Source organism: Xiphias gladius, chromosome 6, assembly GCF_016859285.1.
Source record: "Xiphias gladius isolate SHS-SW01 ecotype Sanya breed wild chromosome 6, ASM1685928v1, whole genome shotgun sequence".
Classification (NCBI taxonomy): Eukaryota; Metazoa; Chordata; class Actinopteri; order Istiophoriformes; family Xiphiidae; genus Xiphias; species Xiphias gladius.
In genome coordinates, this window is record NC_053405.1 from 30,940,024 (window position 1) to 30,964,229 (window position 24,206).

Genomic DNA, 24,206 nt, shown 5'->3' on the forward strand with positions numbered 1-24,206 from the left:
TGTTGTCCCAAGTTGGACAAGCTGTCCCAAAAAAACTGGTCTTTAGTCGAAATTTTGTCCCCAAAAATAGCCTACACACCTACACAATCACACACACACACACACACACACACACACACACACACACACACACACACACACACACACACACACACACACACACACACACACCTCCCGATCAAGGCCTGCTGCCACAGTGATGATGTCCCCAGTCTTGTTGTTAATGGTGAACATGTTGGAGGAGGGACTCTGGGGATTCTGGGAGAGGATCTTATATCGCAGCATCCCATTGGCAGTTTTTGGATCATCTTTGTCCAACGCTGTCACTGTCATCACAAAGGATCCTGGAAACACACAGCAAGTCAACAGATATGTCAGTGAAGAAGGTTTAAATCCACAAGTGTGTGAGAGAAGTGTTAGTGTTAGAAGTGTATGTGTGTTGGTACCAGGCTTGGATCCCTCCGGTACAGAGCCGTTGAAGGTGGTGTGTGTGAATTCCGGTCTATTGTCATTCTGATCAATGACATTAATGACGATGTCAATGGGGTTCTCCACCTGATTCCCATTAAGGTCCACAGCGTGGGCTCGCAACTGTACACACATACACACACACACGCACACACACACACACACACACACACACACACACACACACACACACACACACACACAGTCACACAGTCACACACACACACACACACCATAAGGTTAAGTGGTTGAGATAAAGCCACTTTTGACAAGAATTTAGGGTAAGAATGTATTAATTTAGTGTTCCCTGATCAAATGTATAACTCTCTTTTGTTAGAGAGTTTCCTTCCATTAAGACCAACTCCATGAGTTCAGTAGTTGACTCAGAAGATAAACAAGCACAAACTGTCAAAATTATTCAAATATCAGAAGTATTTTGACACAGGGTTGCTTGAGTTAAATGCTAACATCAGCCTACTAATATGCTAACAATGTAACAATGCAATGTAACATGCTGCTGTTTAGCAGGTATTGTTTACTATTAGCTTGCTAACATTTGCTAATTAGCAGTGAACACAAAGTAGAGCTGAGGCGAATGGCAATTTCATTTGTTTTGTAGGTATTTGGTCATAAACCAGAGGATTTGACCTGCTGGTGGCACTGGATGAAAAGTCAAGGTATTACTAAAGTTACTACAGTTCATCCTGTGGGAAACTCAAAGATGAAATATAAAAATCATGAAAAGTGCAAAAAAAAAAAGCAAAATACCAATCTTTACATAGCAATGAAATATGTCTAAAAACAAAACATTTCCAGTTTTTATGTAAATTCAATAAACATAATTCCAATTTGAAAATCAAAAACCTATTTTATAAGCATCTTTGATGTTCCCAATCAAAACAGCAGGCCTCAGAGAGGTATTTATTTTGTATATAATGGTCAGAGATGCTTAATATAGATATTGATTGCCCTTGGATCCTTGATAAGTCATTCCTTTGCAGTGTAGCAACTGTATCAGGCTGTAAAAGAGCAAAAGCTTCCCTCATGAATAAACATGCCGGCATATCCCAGCTCCCAGCTTTGACAGCTACATCCAATCACATGCATATTCATGAGACAGCTTAAATGCAATTCACCCTGCTGCGACTCGAGATTTCCACTCCCCCGTGTGAGTTGTGTGTGTGCACTCCTACAGATTAAAAGGTTAGACTCTGCTCTCTGAGGTGGATTTGACTGTATTAGATATAGTGAGCAAACACCAAGAGTACTTTTTAAAGAATGTCTTCTTCACCTCTTCGCATGTGAGAGAATATTTCCAGGAGAGAGTGACAGCAAAGATGAAAATAAAAACAGGGAGATGAGATGTAACCAAGATGGTGAGGCAGACTGGGGGCAGATTCACACATCAAGTGAAGCAGGAGGTAAATCATTTGAAATGTACTAATTTTCTTAGTAGATACACTGTATAAGTGTTAAGGTTGCTGTTATACTGAATTTTACAATCCAAACCATAATATTTGGACGGTTACACATTTATTCTTCAGGCTCTGTTCTTCAACAAATTCAATATAAAATAAAATAATGGATACTACATTAAAGTGCTAAGTCTCAGCTTTCATTTGAGTAAGTCAATATAGAAAGAACAGTGTGGGAGATATAGGCTTTTTAACAGACAGAGCTAAAACTGCAAGGGTTCAAAAGTAAATGGACACTTGGCTACTAAAAGTTAGTTGGGCAGCTGTGTGTTCTTTAAACATTAATTAACGCACAAAAGAGGTCACACAAGGCTCAGAGCTGAATGAGACTTGCCATTTAGATTGAGGTGGAGTTGTCTTTCAGTATGAGGAGTAAAGAGGTGATGATGCAAGTAAAGAAAATAGTAATGACTCTCAAAAAAGCAAAGTCTATCAGAGAGATATCAAAAGTAGTTGGTTTGCCAAAATCAACAGTTGGGTACACTCTAAACAAGACTAGGTCAAAACCTAGTATATGGCTGGCCCGCCCTTTATCTGTTTTATTTCTATTCTACTATCTTTGCTCACATACGCAGTAATTTTATACAGCCAAATTCCCAATACAGCTATTCTCATTTATTTGTTTTTCTGTTTTTGTTGGCAGACAACGGAAAAAGTATGAAATATTGACTGAAATGAGTCCCTTGAAGACTACATGTTAACCAGCAGTCACTTCCATGCCATTTCCAAGGTGCTGCTCTGCACTGCAAAAAACTTGATTTTATAACCGCAACGTCGTCTGACAAAATCACCATACACATAAGTTAAAGATAACAGCTGTGGTGTAATTTTCATTATTTTTACTTGTAAAATGATCGTTCTGAGAGAATGTTAGAAGCTCATTCATCCCTATGTCAGCTGCTGTATGGTCAGTTGAATGAGATGCATGGATCTTAGCTAAGGTTTGTCCACATAGTTGCTCGATTTGTCGCTAGGTGCTTTTGTGAAGAAAAAGGGTGTGAAAAGTCAGTAAATCTAGCAACGAAGTGGCTAAAATTGGCAACACTGCCTGTACCCCCTTTATGACTGTAAGTAGGTCAAGAATGCTCTCCAGTTTGTAGGTGTACATGTTTAATTGTCAACAATCAAGAGAAGACTTCATGACTGTAAGTGCAAAGAATTCGACACAAACCCCTTTGCCTCTTGGAAAGAAAACGAATAAGCTTATTAACCAAAATGTTGGTATTTTTCTTTTAATGACAGGGTAAGTGATTTTCCATATTTTTCTTATTGTCAAAAAATCCCATTTGCAGACCAAACTAAAAGTTTATGTCTCACATTAACAAGTATTGTGTGTGTATTCAAACCCTGATATATCTTACTCCTCTGTGCCATAGAGCTCCATTGTTGTCCAAAACCTATTCAAAGCACATCAGTGAGCCACACTGTTGTTCTAGGTGATGATAGTGATCTTTTTCAAAGTGGAGAGTAGTTCATGTATGGCAGATGCCACTGAGCATGCTCGGGAATGCGGTTCTGTTTACACTACTTCGCTAACTTGTTGTGCTACATATCACTACCTTTTTCAGGTTTTTTGAGAAATTTGCACTGATACAAATAGTGTGAATATATGTCTGATGCAGAAGAAGAAATTGTTGAATGCAATTCATGAAGCCACACTTGTGTGAGTTGGAGTATTTAGAAGAGGAAATACAAGAGACGTGATGAGAGGGAAATACTGAGGGCCGCACCAGGCACTAACATTGTCCCACTGACTGATAGCGAGGCTCTCGGCACCTTTAACAGAACTATGAGAGGTTGTTGTTCAGCTGCAGTGAATGCTCAGCAACACAAATGAAGACAGTATGTAGATGCTGCAATGAATGGGACATTAATTTGAGCCAATAATGCAGGATCTGCAAGATTGGTGACACTTTGATGAGTCACACACCACCTGGACATCTCAGCACACCTGAGGCCCAGAGTGTTGGAGAGTTTCTTCAGGGTGTACAAAATAAACTGACAGAACTACACAGGGTATGAAGGGGAAAATTGGATAATTGTGTGGTCCAGACATTCCCACCACCAGGCGCAGAACACTTCAGTTTCTAATGCTAATTTTGTACAAGTTAAAGTGGCAAAGAAGAAATGGAGACTGTTAACAATACCATCTATGTTCCCGAGCATGCTCAGTGGCCTCTGCCTTACAGGAAATGCTCTCCAGAAGCTTTGAAAGTGATCGCTGTGCCCATATCATTAGTAATGAAGGAACATGTTGAACTCCGTGACCAGTGTGGCTCAATGATGTGTTTTTAATATTTTTTGTACAACAATGGACCTCTATGGCACAGAGGAATAAGATAGATAAGGTTTTGATACACACACATTATGTGTTAGTAGGATACATTCATTGTTGGTTTGGGACTTTTCATGGAGTTTGTTGTCAATAAGTATAATATAGAAAGTTACCAGCCTTATCCTTTAAGTGAAAAAATATGGTAGTTCTATGAAGGTAGCCACTGGAGTTTTTTGCCCTCGTGAAACTCCAAGCTTCCCGGGGTATCCTAACCAGGGTCTTTTAGTTATTCTCTGAAACTGAACTGTGACCACACTTAGGCATGTCACTGCAGCTAATCTTATTTTAAAAGAAAATTTTACAACCAAAATTTTATTCTGTAACCTTCCAATGTGACTCATTTTTTACCTTTTCTTAACAAAAAGTTAGAATTTAGCTTTTTTATTGTCCTTTGCTCTTTACCATAACACTGTGAGGTTCTCTGTAACATAGTTTTTTGGGTTCGAAGTGCAGTAGAAGTAAGCTCACTTACGCCATGTTTTGGGGTAAGTGATCCAAAAACCATGAGAGTGCTCAAATGCTACATGCAACAATTTATGCAGATTTAACTTCAACCTAAGATATTTTAAGTTTGAAAAAGTAGTTTTTGCATATTTTTTAATGTCTTGTAACTGTGCCATCTAGTGGCCAATATGCACCAACAGAACCTCAATGTCGAACTCCAAACTAAGTTTTGTGTTAATTGGACAGGCCTATCTAAAGATATGACATCACTTCCATGGTACGAGTACGAGTTTTTCCTTTAAAACTTTAGCATTTTTTGGAGTATCAAAACTCTTTTTTGTGTGTGTATGAAAAAGCATTGTATGTATCGAAAAGTGCTGTATGAATGTGTGTATGAATGGGTGAATGAGGCATGTAGTGTAAAGCACTACATGCCTAAGACTAGAAAAGGGCTATGTAAATGCAGTCCATTTATCATTTACCATTTTAATAACTTGTGAATATGAGAGTACATACATTGTCATGCAGATCACACTTACAGCCTAAGAGAACTTTGGAAAAATAATTTTAACATATTTCATGATTTTGCCACAAAATATAAATTCCACAATTTTGCAAAAAAAAAAAGTATAGGAGGAAATAGGTGTGGCCTATTACACAAGATTCAGATAAATTCAGGGCACACATGCATGTACGGTTTTTAACTGTGTGATGTTCCATGTGGGAGTTACTGGCCAAAACACGCTCACCTTGATTATGATTATAGTGCCACTGTCATTTTTGGTGTCTGACATGTGTGCACTATTCTATACCTCCCCTGAAAATGTCACTTACATAACTTTAACAGTGTATGCTGCAGTACCATTTTTACCAACAAAAGAATAAAAAAAAATAAAATAAAAATCTGAGCGATTACAATAGGGTTCCTAGCAGCGCTGGTACAGGGAGCCATGCGGCTTTGCATATCACTATAAATCCAAATGTAAAGTGACCTGAACTGAAACATGAAATTTTTGCTTTGCTGTTGACCTTAGCTGTCACATGTAGAGAGTCTTACATGAAAGTTTGAGATGTGCTCTCTGTCCAAAGGTTTGGTGACAGACAGCTGGCCTGAGATTGGGTTGATGATGAAGATGCCGGTCGGAGGCTGGTCTGCCCCAGGGCCTGTCACACTGTAACGCAGCATCCGGTTCTTATCCCGGTCTGAGCGGATCTGAAGGACAGACAGAGAGGGGAAGATAAGGAAAGGGCATTTTTCACTTCTTTCATCTGGTGAATCTACTGCTGTCGGTGTTTTCCTAGTTAACATGTCTGCCTATTTAAGGGAAGGATATAATAAAATATAAGTGCTAAAGTTTCTGAGTTTGACTTGGATGTGTCTCCTGTAAAGATAGGTCTTGACATGCATACACACAGATATATGAACAAAACAAAAAAAAGAGGATGAAAATTGAGATACGCTGAAAATTAAAAGCAAGAATGTTTTACCTACAAGGATTCTTTCAGGTTTAACTGCCGTTGTATAACTGAGTTGAACATTTTATACACTTAAAAGAGAAAGGAGCAGGATTTTGTGTGGAATTGGGAGAGGAGGAATACATTTTGAATTGCTACTCATAATATTCCTGAATTTATGTTAACAGAAGCCCTAAAGAAATCATCTACATAGAAACCACATTCAGAGGAGAAAGCCTTTTAGCCAACCTGACTTCATATGTCCTCATTAACAATCAAGTGTTAATGACATGTATTCAAGAGGACATGGTGTCAGTGATATATAGGTAGCACAATAAATCAAATATCAAATATCATTTTTTGTTTCTTTTCTTATATTTTGTTTCTTATATATCCCATATTGGCATATAGTGTCATATCACAGGAACAATGGCTTCCAAAAGTGAAACAATACGTTAAAGTTACTCAATAGCTAGTTTTCTCAGAACAAATTAGTGCAACCTGAGCCAACTCCTTTCACTGAATTCACACCATGGAATGCAGCTGAAAGCTCTGAACGGTAGTTGGTGAAACATTTTAGCTCATATTATTCAGTTACATATTCTGTTCACCAAGATGTCAAGTTCTCAACCATCACATAGTATCAGTCACAGCTAAATAGCTGGTTGCTTTATAAAATGAAGAAAGAAAAGGCCACGACATTTCTGTCATGCTTGGTCCTTCTGTAGCTCTGACAGAGCTTCTTAGCTGAAAGGCCTAAGAAGTAGGTAGGCTTGTCTGGGTCAGTACTTGCTTGGGTCCTAACTGAAGAGACAACATATTTCTACATCTCATAAGAACTTTGGGCCAGATTTACTGCAGCTTTTGCATCAATTTTTCAGGTGCAGATGTGCTTTATTTATCAAGGAGACAGAAGGCTGGAGTAGCAGTTTGCATGACATTTGTGCGAGTGTCTGCAAGCTGCACCTCTCATCAGTGCATATGCATTAAAGGGATAATCATGCAAATAATAGGAGGAGATATACAGAGGTTGATTATGTATTCCCCTCGAGTTACTGGGTTCATGCTACTTATGACTGTGAGCTTTGTGGGGAAAACTCTCCTCTTAAAAGGAGGCGTAAACACAGCGCAGATTTACAGGAGCCAAAGGAAGAAAGCATCATGATTACATGATTATTATAATTACAATAACATGATTATTAATAACAAAAATGAAGCTGATTATTAATGAACCAGAGTTTGCCATACATTGATTTATTTTTGGTGGCCCACACCAATATCAATATTGTATCAATATTTATTTTGTATTTTATTTTTTTGTATTTTGTATTTCTACTATTTAAAATGGGTAAGATTTGAGTAGATAGTGGAGATGTGTGCAAGCACATTCATTCTCCCATAAGTTTCGTTTTGCTATCTGGGTCAGCTCCTCTTTGCCCCACTCTTGCTCACTCTCTCTCTCTCACACACACACACACACAAACGTATTGGCAATGGGCCCATCTGTCATAGTCAGACTGGCCATCAGGAGCATCGAGAGAAATCCTGCCACATTGAGGGGCTGGTGGACCATCAATGAGGGCGTGCTGCTTTCGTGTGCTGGATAGAGCTCACTGACCAATCACAATTTTTATAAACCCTTATTTATTTATTTGTAACACAGTACTTGGCAATAAAAATATCTGCAGTGGAGCACCGTATAAACAGTATTATCTAATAATTAATTTAAGAAAGTAATATGAGTAATATTTTGAGTAATTCCAACAGTTTTTCTCAGGTGGAGTTGGCCAAAGTAAATATTTTATAATCAAGATCACTATATTATCATTAATTACCCCAGATTAGTCATCTCATTGAAATCTGACATCTGAACTGCTCTCCTTCACTCACAGAGTGCGTCTGGATGGAAGTACCAGAATCAGTCCAGGAGATGATTACATAATGAGCTGCTGTTTTTGTTAATCAGGAGCTACTTATATGCAGATCGCTGTCCCAAACTCAATGAAAACAACAGTACGCATTTGAACAACTCCAGTTTCTCATCAAATCTAGCCCTTTATGTCTAGAGACTTAGACATTACATGTGGTGTCCTTCAGGGGAGGACTCTTGGATTGGCTGCTGTTAAGGTTATTAATGTTTCACATCATCCAACAATACAATATAATATGTTGCATAATCATGAAGTTAAACATGTAAGACAACTCTCAGTTTTCTGCATCGGCTTACAGTCAATTCTACAATTTATACCTAAATTGTAAATCTTGTCTTAAAAGCTCTGCATTGCCTTGCTCAGCTGTACATCTCTGACGGGTCATCTGGCACAGGCCCCCTGGGTTTGGCGAGGGTTAAATGCAAAGTTGTTGAAGCTGCTTTTAGTTTTTATGCTCCCAGCAGCTGGAATACTTTGTCAGATTACATTAGGTCTGCCTCAGTGTTCACATTTAAAAACAGATTAACAACATTCCTTTGTTTCCTGTGCATTTAATTAGCTTTATTTTGCTGTGAATGTCTTTTAAAGTTGCATTTGATTGTTTTGATCGCCGTTAGGGTTGTGTGTATGTGTGTGTGTGTGTGTGTGTGTGTGTGCCTTTAATGTTCTTTGCTTTTTCATAAAGCACATTGTATTTCCCTTTGTATTTCCCTTGAAATCTCTATCTATATAAATGTTATTTTGCTATAGGGTTAGTCAGTAAAGGGTCCTCACAGCTACTGTGAGACACGCCTGCTTTTGTGTGTGGTTTGTTTGTTTGTGCATATGTGTCTTACTCTAACTAGGTCCTCCGGGAACTGTCCTCGTGAATTCTCGGGGACATTGATAGGCGGAATGACCCAGTCCCTCTTCATGCGCCTCAGACTGCCATCACTCCTGACAACTATGCTGTGCCATGGAAACATGATCTCTGGCAGAGGCTGAGTCAGTGTTGCATCACTTGGCTTTACCTGCAAAGAAAGTAAACAAGTGTTGTTTAGTGGGCTACACACGCCCACATAGTAACACTGAATTGCAGAGCAATCCTGCTGGGAAGGCTTGGTGACTCAAGGTATTTCTGATCTCATTCCAGTGTCTTGGATTAATGCTCTCATTATAGTCTGTCCGATAAATGACCACCACCTGTAACTCTGTGTGTGTGTGTGTGTGTGCATGAGTCTGTGTGTGTCTGTTGCAACCACAGATCTGCATGAATGGTCAGTGTGCAACTAAAGTATAGGGTTCAAAGTGAATGATAAGGAAAAGGAAGAGCTTCTCATCTTCTCTGCCCCCCCATCTCTTACCTGCTGTCATGTCATACTCAGCACTCTGCTGATCTCTGTTTCTGTGGTTAACACAAATACTGTTTTCATCTAGTTAATTCAGATCCTTTCTACTTTGCCATTCTTTTGATCATTGTTAAGCTACTGTCAGTGAAAGGCAACGCTTCCTGCAAGATTTTTCACATTAAAAGCCTACCACCCAGTAGCCTAATGGTTACAGTGAATACCACGTAACCACAAGGTCTCTCTACTCGTGCTATCAAAAAAAGCAAAGATGCCGAAAAAAAAATCTCATAAAAAGAAGTCTACCAGGAAAGCGGATGATGAAATATTTTTTGGAAATCCTTTAATATAAAAAAGTTGCGTGGGAAGTGTTGAGTTAGACTGCTACTAGCTTTACAGTGACTGAAAAAATAGGATAGTAAAAAAATTGGAATTATTGACTGAATGAAAACAATAACTCTGTTAAAAGGAGGAACAGAGCTGTAGGGAAGTATTCTTGTTTTTATAATAATGCTAAGGGAATATACATTCTATTTATCAAGATAACATGTAAACATGGGGGATGTTTTAAGTTTATATCAACAGCAATTTAAAACAGAAGCAGAACAGAAATCAAGGAGTCTTCTCACTAAAATATGATGAAATATTCACAATTTACTAGAAGTAAAGACCTACAGTAATATTAGCTTGTTTTAAATAAAAGCCTGGTTCTTTTTGCAGTTGAGGTTGATATATTTGAGAAATAAGACAATATTTTTGTGCATATCACAGAATTTGGGGGCCAGCAGTGTGGAAGTTTCTGAGGACAAAGACTCAACACTTGATATACAGTAAGTGAGGTGTTGTCATGAGGTGGTCCTGTCTGATGTGTCCGGCAAAGACTTATTTTACTGACATTTGGAGCTTGGTGGACTGTAAATGTGTTGCCCGTTCATCTCACTCTTCAGGTTCACTTGATAACAACCCTAGTCCTGCCTCTCTGTTGAAGGGCACAGTACTGACACTGCACCCCTGGCAAATGACTGGTTGTTAACTGCCATGGTGTTTTCCTTTTGAAGGATTGTTGACAGCTTCTTTCACTCTCTGTGATTCTCCTCCTCACTGACTTCAGCGAGCGATGCTGATCACAACTAAAGCACATGGCAGCTGCCTATTTCTGGGCTGTGTTAAGAAGAACAGCCAATCAAGGCCAGTGTCTTGTCTAAATACATGCAGAGGGCCTTATTATCACTCTTGTACATGAAACAGACTAACAGATGGCTGTTTGACTCACTTTGTCTCTGCAATCAGTACTTGACCAACCTCAGACTCCTGCTGGGCTGAAAAAGCTGTGATTTTATATCTGTAGATAGTGCATCCAACATTACTGTAGCTGTGGGGGGAAATAACAGCCCACCATGCTCAGACAGTTTAATGATTCTGCTTGTCAAAAATTACAGTTTTCCCTCAGAAGGTTTCATGCAGACTGACATTCTCAGACTTGCATTCAGTTATGTACTAATGCTGTCAGGCTATGTGTTTTAATGAAGTCACGGTGATTCAAACATCTAAATACTCAGTGACAATCTATCTTTGTGCACTGTACATTCATGTAGGGACAGTGAGGGGTGTGTACAGTGGAGGAACAACATTGTCTTTGGAATTAACAAAACATAAAAAATAGGAGAATACTTGCCGCATTTATTTATTCTTTTCATTATTGATTAATCTATCAATTATACAGGGGGGTCTAAAAGTCCAAGACCACAGACTTTTGGACCCCACTGCACATATTTCTTAACCTACTAATTATTTTATCTAAAACTGTCAAAAAACTGATAAATGTCCATCACAAGTTTCCTGAGCCCATGACTACATCTATAAATTATGTTTAGTCCAACCAACAGTTCTAGGTATTCAGTAGAAATAATGTAAAACCACAGAAACACAGCAAATTCTCACATTTAGGAATAATCGATCAAATAACAAATAGTTTCGACACTGTGTTCATAGTGACAAAGTTAGGGACAGTAATGATACAATTTTACATTACCATTATTATCATAATTATCAATAACATAAGAAGAAGCCATTCCCTTTGCATATAGTAGGGCTAGAAACATGCAAAGAATGCAAATAAATACAAATTTATCATGTTGGAAAGTTGAGAAACCCTTTACAACCAAACATTTAGCAGCTCAGCAGGGGCTAATAAAGAAAATCTGGAAGATGGTTGTTAAAAAATCATAACAGGACCATAGACCACTTCGGAGGGAGTGATAGACAAACTTCATTAAGCTATCGCCACACTAATACCAAATATCACAAGGAAATATAAAAAGCTCACTACTTAATGAGAAATTAAGTGTGTCTCTAGTTTAACAACTAATTCATTTCATAATTAATTTGTCACTTCCTGAAAAAAAATGTTATGAAATGATGTTTCCAACTTTTCCCTGTGGCTGACATAAAAGAGAAATCTGCCTCACAAAGGTGTGTGATCTGGAAGGGCAGTAAAGCCTTCACTGCATGCTGACTAACAGAATACTTAGTTTTAACTTGTGACAGAAATGATGAGAAAGACTGCCAAACTGAATGTGCTGTCAGAAGGTCTGTTCCAGTAGCCAGTCGTTGAGAAGCACTGATCTGACACCAAATCCATACACAATAATTGTGTATAGGCAACAAAATAACACATGAATGCAGCCCATTAAACACCCAGATCAATGTCCAGATCCGATGTGCTTCAGGTATTACTGACAGCAAATAAAGTCAGATACAATGACCACAGCAGAGCTGCAGACATACATTCAAAATTACTGATGACAAGACATTAGATTTTAATTTGACTTCATGTATTGCTCTTATTTTGTTGCCTCTGTGGGGGCACAGGTCTCTTTTGGGGGAGCTAAGCCCCCCTGGCTCCCCCTGTAATTTGAACACTGGTTTTCATTCAGTAATTATTTCCACTTGTGTCTACTTGATATTTCTTAAATCTGAGAATGCTGGCTTGGCGTTGTAGTATGTTTGGGGAAAACTGAGCTTTGTAGAAACACTGTTATATTGGTGACCAAACAGATGGTGGCAGTAGTGTGGCATTTCATTGTTTTCTTGCTATAAACAATGCATGGAGCAGAAACAGAAATAGTATACTATTTCTTCTTCACTTTTATCTGTGGCTGGTTTGCTCGTCTGTCCTCTACACATGCCCAGTAGTAGGAGAATTACGTGTTTTGGCGTTTTAATTTGGACGGAGGTAAGAAACGAGCTTAAAAGCCTGGTGTAGATGAATGTCCTTTTTGCACTAAAGTCTTTTAGAATTTAGCCATCTTAATGTGGATGTAGCCTAAGTCACTAAAGGGCTTTGATTTGAAAAAAATCATCGCAGGAAACTGACATTAACTTAACTGCAATTACAACTGGCAAACTGGAGGTGGCTTGAAGTCAGTATTTCTGTTTCTGAGATCAGCAGAGTGGTGAGTGTGAGATGACTGTTGTACTGATGGAATTGTTGCTGTGGACATAGACATCATACTGTATTTATCAAGACAATAGGTAAATATTGAGGAAGTGTTGAGTTTGCATCAACAGTAAATCAAAATGGGAGCAGATTAGAAAACAGGGAGCCGTCTTACTAAAATATGATACAATATACTTAAAAAGGGAAATGAGAAATAAAGACCTGTCTCTAGTGTTATTTTAACTAAATTAACCAATTAAAGTAAAAAGAGGACAATGAGAACGCTGCCGGGACTACAAAGCATATGCTTTAATTGTAGACACTTTTTCAGGTTATTCGTAGTAAACAGGTTAGTATACAGTGTGATGAAACTACAAGTCTTCATGATACAGCTCTGTACCACTATTGTTTTACCTGTTCAGGTCCTGCATTGTTGCCATTTGGACGTATGTGGAGGTGCACTGTGGTATTCCAGACCTGTTTGGACTGCAGATCTTGAGCGTTGACAACCACCAAGGCTTTTTCCTTTCCTGCCAGACTGAGGCACCGCAGGGTGTAGACCACACCATCCTCACTCACCCTGAAATCAGACGAATCTTGAACCTCGAACCACACCCTCCCACCACCGCAGTCTGTGAAGCTCACTGTGGTAGACAGAAAGACGGAGACAGATGTCAGACTGAGTGGAAAAAACCATTAATCACCTGTGTGATGTGCTGTGTGTGAATGTGTGTGTGAGAGTGCGTGAGTTGTGTTTGCTGTATTGTGATTGTAAGTTGTCTAAATAAGCCCAGAAGATAGTTCACAAGGTGTTTAACTTTCCATCCCCGCTGAACCCACCAGTGAGTTCATGATTACATATTGTTTTTACTTTCAGAATGGTAATTCGTTTACTTCTCCTTACAGAAACACATCTTATTCAGTTGTGTTGATGTTATTTTTAGTGGTGTTGTAAAAGTTGATTTGAAATTTGCTTGATGGCTGGATGGAAATAGCACTTATGAGACAGAAAAAAGACAAAAAGAGAGAGAGAAGAAAATGAAGAGAGGTCAACTGGAAAACCAACCAGGCATTCAGGTGAGCATTGGTAAGAGCTGCTGTGATTCCCTGAACCTTGTGGGTGTGTGTGTGTGTGTGTGTGTGTGTGTGTGTGTGTGTGTGTGTGTGTGTGTGTGTGTGTGTGTGTGTGTGTGTGTGTGTGTGTGTGTGTGCGTGTGTGCGTATGATCATGTGTAATTCTGCAGTTGGAGTTGGAAGACAAATTACTGTACTTATTGATTTTCTATATTTCTTGGATATACTGTAAATGCATTTTTATTTATAATGTGTTATTTTTAGAGCATCAGACTACAATGTGTACAGTGTGAAATAAATTATGTTATGGAGCAGAACACCAGATTCAATCAGATTCACATAGATGTGATGTATTCCAGGCTACCTCCAAAAGATGCATCCCCCCTTCAAGACGAATTCTTTTCCCACAGCCATAAATTAGTTGAGGCCATTTGCCACTCTAACCAGATACCAAACAATGACTGGTGTTTACATTTAAAGACAATCAACGTCCTCCTAAAGGAGGCAGAATATAAAACCAGATTAACGAGTGACTGCTAATAGCCCTGGAAGACGATATTGGAGATTACACAGGCCCCTCTAGCAGCAGGGAGGCTGCTGCCCCGATGTGACCATTGTTTGACCCCTAGAAATTTCTTTCAACATACATGGAACTACATACAGAAAAAATCAAGATGGGATTGGAGAAAAGGAACTTAATATCACTGTTAGACCAACAGAACCAAAGATGTAATGTAATGAGCATCTGAACCCGTGACGTAATATGTGTTATAACATAACGCAGCCATTCTCCCCCTGGAACTTTCTAACTCCCCCTCCTGCTCTTTCCTTTACTCTTCTCAAAACAAAGAAAGTTGCCAAATTAAACATCTCTGCTCTTAAAATGCTCCAATGCCATTATTGTGTTATGTATTCTTACTTATATTAGAGTTTTGCTATTAATTACAGCTTAAATCTGCAAGTTGTATGTCTGTTGAACTCATGTACTAATATCTCCATAACACTTTGAGATAAACATGTGATGTTTGGTCTTGTTGTAGGTATGCAGCCTCCGATCATCAATGTACATAATGCCCAGAAAGGGTTTGAACACTGACACCATCCCCGGGGGACTAACATGAATTGGTCAGATGCTTCCCTTCTCCGTCTCAAACTTTCCCTATAATAAACCCTCACTGGAAATTCAACTGTGGATTTATCCTTGTTACTGGAACGCGGTGTCCCATTCTGTCTCTGTGTTGTCCCACCAATTTCAACCGAAAAATCTACACCTCCACACCTGGCGGCTGCAGCACCTACTCCCTCACTCCAGACGCCGCCACGCCGACTCAGCTGCTACCATTCTACAGACACACATACTGTCTGTTTTGATATAGTTTGTTTTCTCACTTTTCTAGTGTGAACACACCATATACTAAAAGCTTGTTTACATGTTTCCACACATTTTAAATGTTTGCATCTTAGATGCATCCTATAGGTTCTTATAAACTTTGGATTACTATTTTTAACATTATATCTTCTCTGGAAGTTGCTTCTGTGTTTTAGTAGATTTCCAAATGCTTTGTGTCATAAAAGGCGCGTCACTAATCAGAGACTGTTTCAAATAAAAGCCTGCTTCTCTGTGCAGTTGTGGTAAATAAAGAATATATAAAGTATCTGCAAACATATACACCAATAAAAATATCTCTGTGATAACCCAATTACAGCCGATGATATTGGCATACCAATGCATTGGTCAGGCTTTTGTGTTTTTTTTATATTCAGAATAATTATTGTCATTTATTAAGCTATTATCAAATTTTAAATTGTTCAAATTTGTGGAAGTCTACGTTTTGAGACAAAGTAAGGCAGAATAAGAGCTGCGATATAAATTAATATAATATAGTAAATGGGGTACAGTCTTAAGAAAATACTCAGTAATGGTTGGAAGGAATTACTCAGTAATGGCAGAGGTGTATTTCCCAAGAACCCTTCCCAATCCTAAATGTGCCACACAAGAGCAGCTTGATAAATCCAGAAAAAAAAAAAAAAGCTCACAACAGCCCAGTGGACCCACATAAACACCCACTCCATGCTACAAGCCTTACATCATGATAAGGAAGATGGAAGAAGCAAGTGCTTAAAGGAGCAGGGACAGAGAACAGGACAGAGCGATATAGCTAAAAATGCAGAGCTAACAGAGCCAGTTGCTTACAACTGATATGATTATTTAAGATTGGTTTAAACCAATAGCTACAAGTATTCTTAAATGATAAACTTTTAATCCTTCAATTGTGATAAAGATCTGAGGAAAACACTTTTTTCTTGAGATTTTTCTTTTTACTATCATTCGGCTTAAGGATCTCTGCAGAAACGCTGCCTTTCTATACTAGGGAAAACCCTGAATGAGTCGAGTTTGCTAATTTTCTAAGCAGTAGAGACAGGAAGTGTTCTTAGATGGTGAATACAGCATGGTTAGCTGTGAGGAACTAGCACTGTTTTTCCCTCAGGATAACTATGCTGTGTTCACATCAAACTGAAAGGGTGTTCGTGATGGGAAATTTGCCATTTTTAAGACTTGCAAGCATTCATGTCACAACTAAAGACAGTTGTATGAGTGCAAATTTTGGCGAGGATTAAAAATACTGTACATTATAACACTACAGCCATTAAATGTGGGTTTATTTACCTTGAGCGAAAGGCTTTGGCTGATGCGAAGCAATCCTTTTGTCTGCCTTTTCAAACACCTCTGTATTATTAAGCATATCGGAGCCTTCAGAAAAATCGTAGTCATAATTACAACTCAGATTTTGATGTGAACGCTATTTACAAGGCACAATAAGGGAAGTATGGTACAGTGGCATGAAAAAGTTTGTACCCTTGTGATTGTAGTAACAATTAAGCGAGTAAGAGATGACCTGATTTCCAAAAGGATAAAGTTAAAGACACATTTCTTTAATATTTTAAGCAAGATAATATTTTTACTTCTATCTTTTACAGTTTCAAAATAACAAAAAAAGGAAAAGGGCCTGAAACAAAAGTTTGGGCACCCTGCATGGTCAGTACTTAGTGAAACCCAGTTAGGCAAGTAAACCTTGTAAAGCTTGTAAATGCTTTTTGTAGCCAACTAAGAGTCTTTCAGTTCTTGTTTGATGGATTTTCACCCATTCTTCCTTGCAAAAGGCTTCTACTTCTGTGAGATTCTTGGGCTGTCTTGCATGCACTGCTCTATTGAGGTATATCTACAGATTTTCGATTATGGTTAGGTCGGGGGACTGTGAGGGCCATAGTAAAACCTTGAGCTTGTGCGTCTTGAGATAGCCCTTTGTGGATTTTGAAGTTTGTTTAGGTTAAAGCTATCCTCTTTTCATCTTCAGCTTGTGTTACAGACTGTGTGATGTTTGCCTCCAGATTTGCTGATATTAGTTGAATCCATTCTTCCCTCTATTAATGAAATGTTCCCCATGCCACTGGCTGCTACACTAGCACAGAGCATGCCCAACCCCCACGTTTAACAGTTAGAGAGGTGTTCTTTTCAAGACATTCCGCACCCTCCATACCTTTAGACAAAAAGTCTGACACTGAATTTTGTGGCAAGGGTGCAGGAAAGGTTTTCTTCTAATGACTCTTACATGAAAGTCATGTTTGTGCAGGTGACACTGAACAGTAGAACAGTACTCCATCACTCCAGTCTGTTATATCTTCCTGGAGGTCTTTTGCATTCAAACGGGGGTTTTGATTTGTCTTTCTAGCAATCCTACAAGCAGTTCTCTCTGAGAATTTTCTTGGACTTCCAGACCTCAACTTGACCTCCAACGTTCCTGTTAACTGCCATTTCTTAATTACATTATGAACTGAGGGACCTGAAAATGCTTTGCTATCTTCTTATAGCCTTCTCCTGCTTTGTGGGCATTAATTATTTTAATTTTCAGAGTGCTAGGCAGCTGCTTAGAGGAGCCAAAGGCTGCTGATTTGAATCACTTTCCTAACAATGATTGTGAACAAGCCATAGCCCTAAGAAGCTAATTAAGGTCTGAAACCTTGGTAAAAGTTATCTGAGAGCTCAAATCTCCTGGGGTGCCCAAACTTTTGTGTGGCCCTCCTTTCCTCTTATTAAGTCTAAACTTGTACAAAACAAAAATAATACACTCATTTTTAATTTTTGAAAAGAATGTTTCAACTATATGCCTTTTGGGGATGACTTTATCTTCTACTAACTTAACTATTCACAGTAAGAGAACTTAACATTTAAAGAAAATTAAAAGTAATGGCGATGGGTCATTTGGGGCAAAGCCACTAGAACCAAATTTTTTCTACTGGCAGTAGAAAAAGTGTGGTTTTAGTGGCAATGAGTAAATAAGAACTGAATGTAGTTTTGGATAAAATCATGAAATAAAATATAAAATCATGCTCATTATTCTACAGTTTAAAATTAATTTTTAATTGCTCTTAAGGTCTCTATGTGGGGAGTGGGGATACAACAATGCATATGACCCAAGTCTTTGGTAATGAAAAATTATAGGACAAAATTTGATGCCATGTGGGTCCAACTACCTGCTGGCACGCTGCTATTTGATTGGCTGTTTGCCTAGTACGGTTGTAGTCATTTGTTTGTAGATAATAGAAGTTATTGTTTCTTTTGAAGAAGAAAGTAGCTGTGGTCACAATGAATGAGGTGGATTATTTTCTACAGCACATATGTGAAAGTCTGTATTTAGAATAAAAACTTGAGATTAAATGCCTGTGTTCCTCAACCACAGGATATTGTTATAAACCTAACCTCGTAAAAATAATCACAGATTTAATGTGTAGTGGTTCTCCAGGAAAGCATGGCTAGCTGCTAGCTTGTCAAAGAAGGTGTTTTTTTTGCTTCCTGTGTGTTCTTTGGAGGGAATGGTTTGCACCTGGTCAGGAACAGGCTTTCAGGATCTCAGGCATCTTTCTAAGAGGATTACTGAACATGAAAGCAGCAGAAGTCTCCAGACAGCATGTTAAAATTGGACTCTGCAGAGCAAACTGAGAGCTCATATAAACTAAACTGAAAACAGGTATATGCTCAGTCACATCATCACCTGGATGACACTGCATGATAACAGATTAAGTTTTATGCTTCATTCACCGATTCCAACTTCACAAATATGATAATCTACTGCTTTTATCTGTTTTCTATCACAGCAAACTGAATCTCTTTGGGTTTTGGACTGTGTCAGACAAAACAAGATATTTAAAGACATCACCTTGGACTCTGGGCACTTGGGATGGACATAGTTTCCAATTTCTTCCTTTTTATACATTAAGCAATTAATTATAACATAATTGAGAGATTAAGTGATAATGAAAATAAATGTTAGCCATAATGCTAACTGCTCCAAAAAGCATCTTAAGAAATGTGACCATGCCATCCTGTCACATTTCATGGAGTAGCAGTTTCCTCTACCTCCTAGTATTTGTTACCTATGGGTAGAAATGCAGCACAAAGAAACCATTCATTATGTGATAACTGATTTGGGAGGTTGACAAAAACCTATGGATTACTTGTTTTCAAAATTCTGTACTACAAGATCTCCTCTCTGTTTTTTTTTTTTTTTTTGAGCTCTACTATTGCAAAAACAACATGAAATGTCAAGGTCAAGTATTCCAATGGAAATTAACTAAAAGACAAACCATTTGGTGTTGCATCACCCTGAATTTAAAACCTCCATGTCAAAAATAATACTCCCTCACTAGTAGAATGCACATGGTCTCTTACCACCACCCTGGTTCCCCCTGGCAACTTGCCACTGGTCAGAAAGCCAGTGTGTTCCTCTGGCCTTGGTGGGCGGGACTGCATCACGCCCCCCACCCCAGAGAGATAACACCAGGAAGCATGCCAAATCAATCAGCTACGGCTCTGAAAGGTCAATATGTTGCAAATAAAGACACATGCAGAGTGAATGCTGAATTAGTCAGACAAAAGGGGTCAGAGATCTGTAGTCTTCTCCCTGCATTACAGACTTCGTCAGGGTATTACTATGTGAAGAGAGCAAGGGCTGATAGATGAATCACAGGCAATAAGAACTCGACCACTCGTCTCGACCACTATCATCACTTGCTGTTCACAGGTGCATCCATTTACTGACCCACCAGGCCTTCTTGCTCAACAGCTGGCGGCCATAATGTGCTTAGGCAAATTTTTGCCTGCATCATGTTGTGGTGCATCAACATAAATTAACACGCTCGCACTGAATCACTGACTTGCTCAGAGACATAAATGTGGTTTATGAATGTGATATAAATCTGCTTTATGGTGGATTTCCTATTTAACACACACACAAACAAGGAGTGAGATTAGGAGACTTCGTAACCTTGCAGGAAGAGTACATGAAGTGGTTTAAGGAAAGCCTCATTTCAACCAGAGCTCTCATATCTGTTATTCCTACAGTGTTGGACAGACAATCAATATCTGTAGCACACATCTGCGACAACTGCTGATTGCCTTGGTGTACTCTCACAACTAAATGAGATTTACTTCATTATACTGCTTTATTTAATTGTAACAGCACCAGTACAGAACTGCACAAAAGCCCCTGGAGAGATAAGAGTGGCGCCTCAACCTGTGGTCACAATGTATGTCTCCAATTTATTTTTAATAGAGCAATTCCAGAAAATGTCCATTGATAACAGAACAATAGAAGCCGGCCAATTAGTCTGAAGGTGACTTATGTCCGTGATATACTGTCTCTATGTTTTACAAATATTTTTACTGGCTTGAATTGAGATTCAGACTTGAGACATTTTGGCCCTTGGGGGATTTTTCATTGACATCAGAGACAGCAGTTATTTAGTCAAAGAACCATGAATACCTTAGTATCGCTCTTCACTTTTCTTGTGACTGAATGGAAGGCCTTCAGTTTGAACACAGTCTGGCTCCTTCCCACTATATTCAATCTTAAGACTGAGCCGTCTGAGCAAATAACCTACAACAATCAGTGCTCACAAACTCTCACTATCAATTCTTGATGTTTTGTTAAGGCTCTGATCAAACCCTGCACTGATCTTCATCTAATCACACTACACACACATATTAGCCATACAAATAGACTGACAGATTAGCCAAGTGGTTTAAAGGAGTACACAGCAGCCATGTTGAGGCTGATCCGACCACCTAACCTCTCATCACTGATAAACTCAAGGGTGGAGTCACTGGAGACAGAATGGACATGGAACACACACTATTGTTCACAAATACATTATTTTACCACTATTACAGGACTATACTAGTGTTTTTATATATTTCACCTTATTCACTACAAATCACATAAACATTACATGACACCGATTCCTTTTCCAAAACATGTCGGCATGTTAGATTTTTTTATGGTATTCTTCTACCATCCAGGTAAATACTGATTTACGTCCATTTTGGAAAGATCTGCAGTTATGTGACATTTGCTTGAATTAGGTAATACAACACAATAAATGTCATGTCTGTGGGCATCACACATCAATAGTATTTTGAACTGAAAGTAATGTGTCCATAGCAATGGGTTTCAAAAACTGCATTGTAAGGGTCAGTGTATAATATCTGGTTAAATTCTTAAGCTTTTCTTATTCTTGGATCACACAGACTTTAAACTATATCAGGAACTTTCTTTTTTAGACATCTGGTGTACTTGGAGCCCATAAAAGCATAGCTAGAAACAGATTTTAGGACTTAGGAAACAGGATTTTACCATCAAAGAATGGTTACATTGGGCCAGATCCTGATACCAGCTTGGGACATTGCTAGTCTAAGAATTGGATCTAAATCAGCATAATTATAGATACAGCATTTAGGGCTAGGTATCAAACCTCAATATTTTTTGATATTAACTGAGATGTGCCCATTGTCACATAGAAATGATTCATGTTCCTGAAGTTTGCATCTAGTTTCTGGTTTCAAGCTTCGTAGTGTTGTTTTGATTATATATATATATATATATATATGTGTGTATATATATAAAGTATTTGGAAATGTGTTTCTTTTGTTAAATTCCAAATTAACTTGTCATCAAATGTTTATATTTTCTCAAAGTAAAATATAGAAAATGGTATTGTGCATTGCTACTGAAACTCATGTTCTTGTACTGGCACTAGAAATATTTTCACACACCTAGCCTTACATGTCTGCTTTCATTTTTGTCAGTTTTATTATCCTAGCCTTGTCTTTTCAGATCAGAGCACACTTTCAAATGGATTACAATGCAATTAGGATACTGGTTGTTTTCATTATCAATTAACCTATAATCTATATTATGATATTTTTTCAATGAATTAAGTAATTATTTTATCCCACCACAAGTTTCCAGAGTCCAAGGTGACATCAACAAAAATCTTGTTTTGTCCAACATAGTTCAAAACCCAAAGAGATTCAGTTTACCCTGTTAAAAAACAGAGAAAAGTAGCAACTTTTCACACCTGTGAAGCTGGAAGCAGTGAATGTTTTTCAAATGTACACAAAAATATGTAACAAGCTAATTTTTGACATTTTTAATTGATATATGACTTAAACAATAATCAACTTTTTTCGTTGATGGACTAATAAATTACTCAACTAATCATTGTGGTACTATTGTGGAGCACATTCATTGCAGAGAAGTCTGAATATGTGAAACTGCCACCTACTGTACACCAGCAAGTGTTCTTCCATTTCTGAATGCTTCAAGCTCAATACCAGGTAAAAATCAGCAAACAAGTCTGTCTAGTTCCCATCAGTGAAAGAAAAGAGGGTTGGACACAGGAAAGCAGGGGGAGGGAAAAGAGAGGAGAGACAGTGACACCCACAGACAGCCACAGAGGAATCTGATATCTCAAAGCCAATGAGACAGTGAAGATCTCCACTTTCAGATCTGTGCCTGAGCAAACATGAGACTACTACCAATTATCACCTCCTGCACCTGCCAATACACACACATACACACACGCGCGCGCGCATGCACGTAGCATGCTTTGCTCCTCCAAAGACTACTACTGGGGCTCTCCTTTTCGGCAGGGTTGGTGGGTGTTAATGAACCCATCTCCTCCGTCATAATGAATCCATTCACAGGTCACCCTCCTCCTGCTGCTCTGCTCCCCCTCAAAATCCTCCCAAATCACCTCCTGAATTTCTACATGGCCATGGATAAAGAGATTCTACAGGCATAAAGAGCAGCAATCTGTCAACTAAAAGGACTTTCATTAAATAAACCTTATATCCAGCTCAGGAACAGGCATTTAGAGTCGTCATGAGTGCACACATCTTCTCCTCCACTCCATTCTCCTCTACACCAGATCCGCACCACAACATACAACACAGATATCTCGATGGAAAACGCTTCAGCGAAATCCTTGATGCAGAAACCTGAGATGTTCAGGCAGTTTGCTATCAGGTTATACGATGTAAATACAAAGTGGATGAACACACAGCCATCAGAATATGACCCTGGAGGAGTAAATGACATAAGTCTAGCTTCTGCGGGAAACTCATTGCAATGCTGGAAGGGACTAAGACCCCAGGATTCATCACAGTGATAAAAGTTTGAGACAGTACCTGAGGGCACAAGTTCCTCTAGATAGTCGATGTTAAAGATTCACGATATGACCTGAAATCCATATCACGATTAATTGTCACGTTTACCTCAGGAGCAACAGATAAAATGATAACTTAACTTAAAACTGACTTGTGCACATGACTTTACATCCAAACAGTGGGTTTCTTATGATTTATTGGTACTGAATAATAAAGAGTCATTGATTATGACTCTGAGTTTATTCAACATATTCAGGAGTTAAGGCTACATGAATTGATTTTTTTAGGGACAGACATGATATCACCTTGTAAAATAGTTAATGGGATTGTATTAGTACAACATTAGGATTTATCTCAACCTCATTGGCGGAATATTTTTTTTAAATTCTCACTATCCACAATATCTGTGCATGGTAACTATGACATGGTTAAGGTTAAGGAATGATCATGGCCATTGTTAATAAAAAGGCAAACTCCTGTCAGAGACAATACACATCCATCAACCACCTCGACCTCTGCACCCATACTTTCCACCTCGGTAGATGAAAAGTACACCAGCTAATGCACCGGCATGAAGCATTAACTTTGGACATAAATCACAAGGGGTGAAATTTCCATCATGAATGAAATTCTGAGATATTGGGCTATTCATTTGGAGTGGTTTTTGTGTGCACCTGATGAATTTAAGTCCAATATTCACACTCTTTTAGCTCTGTTTTTGGACAAACTCCTGAGAGAAATATTTGGCTCTTTAG

The 24,206-nt window shown here is 38.5% G+C and overlaps 1 protein-coding gene across 4 annotated transcripts in view; it reads right to left on the bottom strand.

Annotated features, from left to right (window-relative positions):
- Positions 1-24,206, bottom strand: part of LOC120790556 (cadherin-2-like) — a 93,032-nt gene that overhangs the window by 39,929 nt on the left and 28,897 nt on the right. For all 4 annotated transcript variants that reach the window (XM_040128203.1, XM_040128204.1, XM_040128206.1 and 1 more), the window contains 5 exons: positions 13,287-13,516; positions 8,945-9,118; positions 5,780-5,935; positions 447-591; positions 172-344 (listed from right to left, as the gene is read on the bottom strand). In XM_040128203.1, the coding sequence (XP_039984137.1) occupies positions 172-344; positions 447-591; positions 5,780-5,935; positions 8,945-9,118; positions 13,287-13,516 (878 nt within the window). The remainder of the gene's footprint in view (positions 1-171; positions 345-446; positions 592-5,779; positions 5,936-8,944; positions 9,119-13,286; positions 13,517-24,206) is intronic.